General features: G+C 38.6%; 2 protein-coding genes across 2 annotated transcripts; one reads left to right on the forward strand and one right to left on the reverse strand.

Moving 5' to 3' along the window:
* Positions 1 to 3,227: 3,227 nt before the first annotated feature.
* On the forward strand, positions 3,228 to 6,950 carry LOC125190774. The gene is made up of 2 exons (XM_048088171.1): positions 3,228 to 3,309; positions 3,913 to 6,950. Exon 2 carries the CDS (start codon positions 3,948 to 3,950, stop codon positions 6,849 to 6,851), a length of 2,904 nt encoding a protein of 967 aa, XP_047944128.1. The 5' UTR covers positions 3,228 to 3,309; positions 3,913 to 3,947; the 3' UTR covers positions 6,852 to 6,950.
* Positions 6,873 to 8,723, reverse strand: LOC125190776 (cyclin-U4-1-like). Its single transcript, XM_048088172.1, has 2 exons — positions 8,362 to 8,723; positions 6,873 to 7,327 (listed from the first exon to the last, which is right to left on the reverse strand). Exons 1-2 carry the CDS (start codon positions 8,700 to 8,702, stop codon positions 7,084 to 7,086), a joined length of 585 nt encoding a protein of 194 aa, XP_047944129.1. The 5' UTR covers positions 8,703 to 8,723; the 3' UTR covers positions 6,873 to 7,083.

The raw sequence follows: 8,723 nt of genomic DNA on the forward strand, positions 1-8,723 counted from the left end.
ATTATATTAATTCATTTTAAATAGATTAATGTTAAAAATAGATTTTAAATGGAGTACTTATAAAATAATGGAAAAATCTAATATAACGTCAGAGAGAAAAATCCAAATCCAAATAAATAGGTAGATTTCGTTGAAAAGGAAATTTTATTGTCCTATGAGAAGTATAATTTGAATAGGAATCTCATAATTCAAGGCACTTAATCAGGAAAATTAGCCTTTTCTGCCATACATAATAAATCTTCACTTTTTTAATTAAGGAAATCTCCATATCCGTTAAGAGTTTCAATTTGAATAGGAATATCATAGTTTAGTATAAATAAGCCTTCGGTGCCATGTTTTCTACACCACAAAGTTTAGAACTTGGAATGGCTTAATGAGTGCAGCACAAGAACATTCAAGTATTTTTTCTTCCACCCTATCCTCTTTTAAGTAATTCTCTTTTGTTTTGTGTTGTGATGTGTTTTGATTTTGGATGATTCTTCTACTTGCTTAAGCTATATGATTTTTGTGTGTTTTACTATATTTCTAGTGCCAATAAATATATAGGTTAGTTGCTATGTAATATTACTATTACATTACGCCACCATAGTGTTCTTTAAATTATTTACCGAACTCCCATAAGTATTCCAAACCTCTTCTTCACAGTCTCTCTCTAATTTTTGACCTAGTTGTAAAATCTCTGCCCAACCTATTCATAACAACCAAACTAGTTAGGATTTTTCGGAACCAGGGTGATGTAATCACGAGAGTTCGGTATCAATGTTGTCCGTTGTTGAAAAGTCTCTGCCCTATGTCTTTTGCAACCGTCACACCAAACTCCTCGGTCGTGCTATTGGCGGCCCCTTTGCATCGTGTTTGTCGAGCCGCGCTTGAGCTGTGCTTGATTGTCCGGGGAATTGGTATTGATGTTGCATAAAATACAATTTGGCATAACCAAAGATTCTAATAGAAATCGATCGTCTACAGAGATTCGCCATATCCATCTTTCTCTTAAAAATAGAATCTTTTTACGAATTTTAATGTGAAATTGATAAAATATAAGAGATAAATTAATAAAGTAGTAGTAGGATATAATTAGAGATGCACAAGGTTTATGGTTCAGGTGGTTAACTGCGAAACCGTAACCGTCGGTTACGGTTTCGAACTGGAACCGTGAGATTTAAATGGAACTGAAATCTTCACTTTTGGAATTGTGGGCCGGTTCGGGTTCTAAAATTCAAAATCAAAACTGTGCCAGAACAGACGGTTCCAGTCAAAATGTCGTTCGGGTCGCCCGGGTCGAGACCATCACCGCCCCAGCATGAGTGGGTTGATCGAGATACAGGGTCGGCTGTCGCCCTAAACATATGCTATCTTTGATTTTCTCAAATCTCTCACATGTTTTCTGACTCGCTCAATCACAATTCTCTATATATATGCATGCACCACATCAAACTTTTCAAACCTACTTTCTACATTTTAGAGTTCGGTCTCTTCACTCCTAAACAAATAAACAATTCAAAGATCTTTTGCTGCCCTTCATATATTCCTTTGTTTTGATATTTCAGACAATGGTTTCAATTCTTTATTGTGTTATGACTAATGAATTGTTGTGATATTTTGATCATTTTTATTTTCTATTTTATCTCAATTCATATGAATTGCGTCTACATTTATATTATTTGATATATTATAAACATTAGAGCAATATATTTATTTTATTTAATATTAAAAGACAAAACAATTAGCCTAGATTTGTGGGTCTCTCGACCCCGTCGACTAGACCTGCCTAAGGTTTATCGAACCGGCGGTTAAAACTGTAACTGTTGGTTACGGTTCCGAACCGAAACCGTGAGAATTTATCCGAACCGAAACCATCGATTTTTGAACCGTGGTTTGGTTCAGGTTAAAAAAAATTCGAACCGAAATCGTGCCGGAACCGCTGGTTCCGGACAGTTTCAAACCAGAACCGCGAAAAGCCGCCGAAAAACTGTGAAATCAAACCGGAACCGCAAAAATCCGACGGTTTGGAACTGTGAAAAACCGCCGATACGGAACCGAAACCGGTGGTTTTGGAACCGGAATCGTAACTGCGAAATACCCTCACGGTTCGGTTTCGGTTCAACAATTTCCAAAATCGAAACCGGCGGTTCCGAACCGTAACCGTCGGTTCTTGAACCGTGGACACCTCTACCATCGACTCGTCGACCTGTGATCCGAATTTTCACCTCATCGACTCGGTGCGACCGCGACCCTAACAACACTGGTTCCGAAACCGCCTGATTGGAAAATCGAAAAATCGCTAGAAAACCGTGTAATCGAACCAGAACACAAAAACCGCCTGTTGGAACGGGAACCGGCGGTTCCGAAACCTTGGGCATGTCTAGATACAATATTAATAGTGCATTATCTAGTAAAAAAAATTTAAAACTATTATTGGGTTTTTTTGTTAAAAATTTTAAAACTATTATTGGAGATAGAACATAATGTTAAAAATAAATTATTTTTTTTAAGAAAAAAAATAATATTGTATACATGTATTTTGTATACTAGTGCATATATTTCTTTTAGTCTTTTTTATATGTATTGAGATATAAAATTGTTAAATATATTCTTGCATTAAATTTACTAGTACTAGTATTCTCAATCTCGAATCATTTGCTATTTTGAATATGCGAAAATAGTGCATAGCTTAATTTCTTATTTCTAAACACATTAGGAATCTCAATTCAACTCGGAATTCGTGGACTGGCTTGAATAGTCTAAGTTAGCGGGTTAAAGCTGCAGTTTCGAAATCCGAATACAAAAACAGGCTAAACGGGCTAGCCCACTAGAATTAGCTTGTTAACGGGCTGGCCCGTCCGGGTTGCGAGTTAGCCCGACAAGTTGCGAGTTGGATTTCATGCACCGCAATTCTCTAGGCTTCTTCATTCAACATATTTCCACTCCATTTAACACTACCAGCTTCCAAGTTACACCTTTACCAACTAAGAGATTAAAAACATGAAAATTTAAAGATATTACGTGATCCTAATACTAAGAGAGAAAAATATTTAAAAACCTTAATAGCCGGATAGATTAGCCCGAAACCCAATTAATTAGAGTCAAAGTTGAAAATTTATAACCTAAAAAATTGACAATCTAATTAGCACGCACCCAAAATAGCTTGACAACGATAGTTGACTCAACAATCATGAGTTATCCCAATAGACGTCCCTAAAACAAAGCATTTATTACATCTCAACAAAATGAATAACATCCTATTCTCGATTTTACCGTTACTAGGGTTAGTGGGGTGAAGAATCTTGCTGTGGGAGTTCCAAGCTTAATGTATGTTGCTTCATCTTCTTTCTACCAAAAATTTTGTGCATTTCCTCCGCTTCTACTCAACCTTTTACTCCTGTTGCCGAAATTCCTTCTTCTCGAGTTTTTTTTTTTTTTTTTTTTTTTTTTTAGTGTTAATTTGTGCGCTGAAATATCTGTACCTCAATTTTTTAGTATTTCTGTTGTCTCCTTGTGCCGTCATCTTGTATAATTTATTCAATTTTACATCTCTTCGTGTATGGAGTTGAATTTAATTTAATATTTCGAATGCGCTGTGGCATTTTTATATCAAGCATTTGTACTTACAATTCATGATTCTGTTGTGACTTTGAACTTATATGTTTTTGCAATTGGTGTTAAACTATACTAGGATTAGAAATTGACCTTGCAGTTTGTCTTCAAACAATACTTGTACTGTAATTTCAACTTATATAGGGATAATTTGAACAATTGTTTTCTGTTTTTTCCTTTTTTCTATTGACAAAGAGATGCACATGCTAGATGATTAGGATTGTTTTGTAATGTACTACCAAGTTAGCATTTTTATAGATATGAAAGGTTGTTCTTTTTTTTTACTTGGTAAGCTTATTATGTTTCTGAAAATGATAGGTGAAAGATTGGATCTTGTTGCTTTTCTCATAAAAATGCCGCCAATGGTGACTTCAAAAAAATCTTGCGAAACTGCTGGGTTTAGGAATGTTCTTCCTTCACAGTCCAGTGCTGCTTCTGCTGTCACTGGGCAAAAAGATAAATGGTCTGGTAATGGAAAGATCTCGAGCAGTTCGGATGGTGGAAAGTATGGGAAGGCTATTGCTGCTATTCCGCTGAGAAGTTTACCGTCTTATGATGTGAAACAAAAACCGGAAAAGTCAATCTTGTCACATGACAAAGAACATGATGAAGGACGGAAAGAAGGCAAGGCCTCTGGTGATATGGATCACGAGAAAGAGGATTTGTGGACGCATGGGATGGATAAGCTGGGAGCAGTAATTGCTGATGCAAAGGAGTTTGTGAGTCTGTTGGATTCTTCTTATTCTATGCTTAACACATTTCTTGATGCGATTGACGTTCTCAAAGACTCGGGAGAATCCAAGGGTCAACATCCCTCTTTGAACTCCGATGCCTTAACTCGATGCACTTCTATTGACCAAAGTCTTTCTAGGAAAAGGCTAAAAGTTAGCAGTGGGGTCGCTTTGGTTGTTCAAGAGGAAAATGCTTGTGGAGCCGAAACCATGCCGGAAGATAAAGATGCTCGTGGAACTGAAACCATGTCGGAAGATAAAGATGCTCGTGGAACTGAAACCATAGCGGAAGATGAAGACGAAGTTAGGATTTCATCACCTGCTGTTCAAGAGGAAAATGCTTGTGGAACTGAAACCATGCCGGAAGATGAAGATGGTCGTGGAACTGAAACCATGTCGGAAGATAAAGATGCTCGTGGAACTGAAACCATGTCGGAAGATGAAGATGAAGTTAGGATTTCATCAGCTGCTGTTCAAGAGGAAAATGCTTGTGGAACTGAAACCATGCCGGAAGATGAAGATGCTCGCGGAACTGAAACCATGTCGGGAGATGAAGATGAAGTTAGGATTTTATCACCTGCTGTTCAAGAGGAATATTCTTGTGGAACTGAAACTATGTCGGAAGACGAAGATGCAATTACGATTTTAACACCAGCAGAGTGGAAAGTGTCCCAGCTAAGTGTCAATAAAAAGAATGGATGTGTCAAACCTCACGGAACTGTTGATGTTGATGATTATGCAGATCCGGTTTCTGTTGCCACAAAAGCTGACCAACCTGTTGAAAGCTTTCCTAATCGTGAGCTAAACCGCCAGCGTAACTATTTCACTGATTCTGGTGAATGTTCCCATGAGTCTGAAGGGGAGGGATATGATGATGCATCGAAGAAGATGTTCACTGAAGATGATGGAGCTAGTGGCACGTATTCCTTGAAATGTACAGACGAACATGAATATGCTGAGAATCACAAGCACCTCATTAATTTCGAGATTGTACCGTGTGACCATCCCAAGGGACGTAAGGTGATGGAGGCTCTAAAACTATTCAAAGAGGAATATGATAAAGTGTCTCAACATCGTGGGAATGAACCTGGAGTAGGAAAAACCACGAAAGGACCACACTATGTTGCAGCGGAAAATGTGAGGTTGAAGGGAATGGATTTTTCCCCTGACAAGCCGTTTGGCCATATTCCTGGTATTGAGATTGGTCATGAATTCTCATTTAGGACGGAACTTGCTATTGCTGGTCTCAATAACCAAACTTTTAAAGGCATTGATTGTGTGAATGTTGATTGCACTCCGTGTGCAACTAGTGTTGTGGATTCGGGGCGGCATGAGAACAAGGCTAAAGAACATGATATTCTGATATACTCTGGTGAAGGTGGGAATTCAAATGTATTTGCCAATATTCCGTCAGATCAAAAGCTCGTGAGAGGAAATCTTGCATTGGTTAATAGCATGAAAAAGGAGTTTCCGGTTCGAGTCATCCACAAGAGAACCGGTCCTACAAAATTTAAACACTTAGGTGGTGTGTCCTATGTGTACGTGTATGCTGGGCTGTATAAGGTAAACAAATATTGGCAAGAGAGAGACAATCAAAGTTGTAAATTGGTGTACAAATTTGAATTGCAAAGGCTGCCAGGGCAACCGAGGATTGGTGTCATCCCGGATGACCGTGACCCCTTACCAGGGCGACGAAGGAATTATGGTACTGATGCTACAGGGAGAAAGCCAGTTAAGGAAGTTTGCGTGGTAGATGATATCTCACAAGAGAAAGAGAAATTTAAAGTTCACGCAATGAATGGGGTGGATGATGAGCATCCGCCACCTTTCACCTACACGATCAAGAATGTGTATCCGCATTTGTATTGGCTCGAGGAGCCTGCAGGTTGTGATTGTGTCAATGGGTGCTCGGACTCTGTACAGTGCCCTTGTGTCAAGAAGAACGGAGGTGAGATTCCGTATAATGAAAATGGACAACTTTTGAAAGCAATGACTAACGGTGTAATTCATGAGTGCGGACCTTCATGCAAATGCCCTCCTTCTTGCATGAATCGAGTAAGCCAGGGTGGTACTCATCCCGAGTTGGAGATTTTTAAGACCAAATCGATGGGCTGGGGAGTGAGGTCCCGGAATCATATTTTGCCTGGAAGTTTCATATGTGAATATATTGGAGAGATATTGAGGGAGACCGAAGCCAATCAGAAAATTGGCAAGGATGAATATCTGTTCGATATGTGCCATGGGAAATCGCAGGATGATGATTATGCACTTGATGCTGCCAGCTACGGCAATATTGGTAGATTTATTAACCACAGCTGCGACCCCAACGTCTTCACCCAAAAGGTATTCTACGATCACGAAGACAAGAAAATGCCCCATATTATGTTTTTTGCTGGTGGGAAGATACCTGCTCGGCAAGAACTAATGAATGATTATAATTATGCAAAGGTAATTGATGCTCATGGAAAACTTAAGAGTAAGGCTTGCCACTGTGGTTCTAGGAAATGTACTGGCAAGCTCTACTAGCCACACTGTTTGCTACTCCAATAACTTGACTTTGCTTTCTCATTGTTTTCATTTATATTGTGTTATAAATGAAAATAGTGATATCATTGTTGAGGTACATTTTAGCAATGAAGCCTTAATAGGAGCAGCTTTGCAGGATTGATTGTTCAGTTCATGTAAAATTTGTTTGCTTCTATGTCTATAATGTCTCTGTCGCTGTCTCTGTCTCTGTCTCTCTCTCTCGGGCGCGAGACTAAACTGCTAACTGGTGTTGAGTTGATCCTTGGTCGTCGACGTGAAACCGGATGTTTCTACTTGTGGAAAGAGGAGGGAAGTGAAGCAGCATTTCCTTCTGGAGATGAGAGCAGTAGTGATGATACGTTTTTGTTGAGACGTTCAATTGGAACCCCAGCCCGAACAAGAAGTCTACTTCAAGCAGGTTCATCTCTGTCCTGCTTATTCCTCCCACTTTAGCATAGTATGCATTATTGTAAAATCTGTATCCATTTGAACTTAATTTATCAGTCTATGCATATATATGTATTGCTTAGAGATTAAGAAGAATATTATCATGCATGTACACAATTAGGGATGCCAATCTGGCCAACCCTACTCGGGTTACAGACTAATCGAACTGCAATTTTATCAGGTTAAAATCTATGAACTCTAACTTCAAACATTCGGGTTAGCTCAGCGGACTAAAAACTATTAACTAGTAAAATTTATGAACTCTAACTCCAAATATTCGAGTATTTTTTAATCTTAAAAATTCCATATTTCTTTAAAAAATTATAAATATCTACAAAATCAATAGTATTATAAATAAAAATATATTCAACAAAAATTAAAAACAGAAATGAAAATGTAAGGAAAGACATCAAATTCATAAGAACACACGGAAATATAACCAATTCTTAAGTATTTATTTATATAGAAAATTAAATTTGTCCTTTTTTTTAGCTTGGGACAGCTTTAAATTGTCCCCAATTTTTACATCCGGCCTCCGGCCATATACTTTTCCGATATAAAAACAAGAAAATATAGAAGAACGATACGAATGAAAAGGTGCGAAGGAAGACAAACAAAAACCGTACCCTAAATTCGGTGGGCTAATCAGGTCAGCCCATCGGATTGAGTTAAACTGAAACCGATACCCACAATCTTTAAAAAAAAATTATTCTCGGAATGTCGTTTATTTTTCTTGTTTGACGGTATATAGAGAAAATTAGAAAATGAAAATACATGATGAAATATGATTTTGGAAGAATGTCAAATTCTAATCCTAGACATATTCGGCTGTCAGTGATTAATGGCATGTTCGTTTTGCGCAAGTTTGAATTAACGAGTCCACATCCACAAATACAAATAAAATGACACCTAATATTTGTTGGCATTTTGTGAAGAATTCACATGGGCGACACCCCAGCCTAGCCTTGGAATGGATCAATCCCATTTTCACCAATGCACTATGTTTTAATTTTAAGCTTGAAAATAAAATAAAATAAATGAAAGGAAGAAAGAGAGAACTAACATGTCGTCCATGAACTTGGCAGAAACCAAGACACTGGCGATGAGGAGGCGATGGACGTTGAAGGAATTGAGGGGCAGCGCGGGCTGCTTGTGCACGAACCGATCCAAGTAAATGTAGGCTACCACGAAGCACGAGGGGCTGCACTTGGCGTACTTGAAGATTCTCTCCATGTAGCACCGGATGGAGATGGCCGGCCGCGTTAGTCCGTGGAAGATGGACGTCTTTTGAGCCTCCGACCACCTCAATCCGTCGTTGGATTCCGCTACTCTTTCGAGGACGGAGGAGAGGAACCCGATCATCCTCGGCATGTCGTCGTCCGGGATCTCCAGCTCGGCACTCATTCTCAACTGATCAATGTCAAT

Source organism: Salvia hispanica, chromosome 5 (genome assembly GCF_023119035.1).
Source record: "Salvia hispanica cultivar TCC Black 2014 chromosome 5, UniMelb_Shisp_WGS_1.0, whole genome shotgun sequence".
NCBI lineage: Eukaryota > Viridiplantae > Streptophyta > Magnoliopsida > Lamiales > Lamiaceae > Salvia > Salvia hispanica.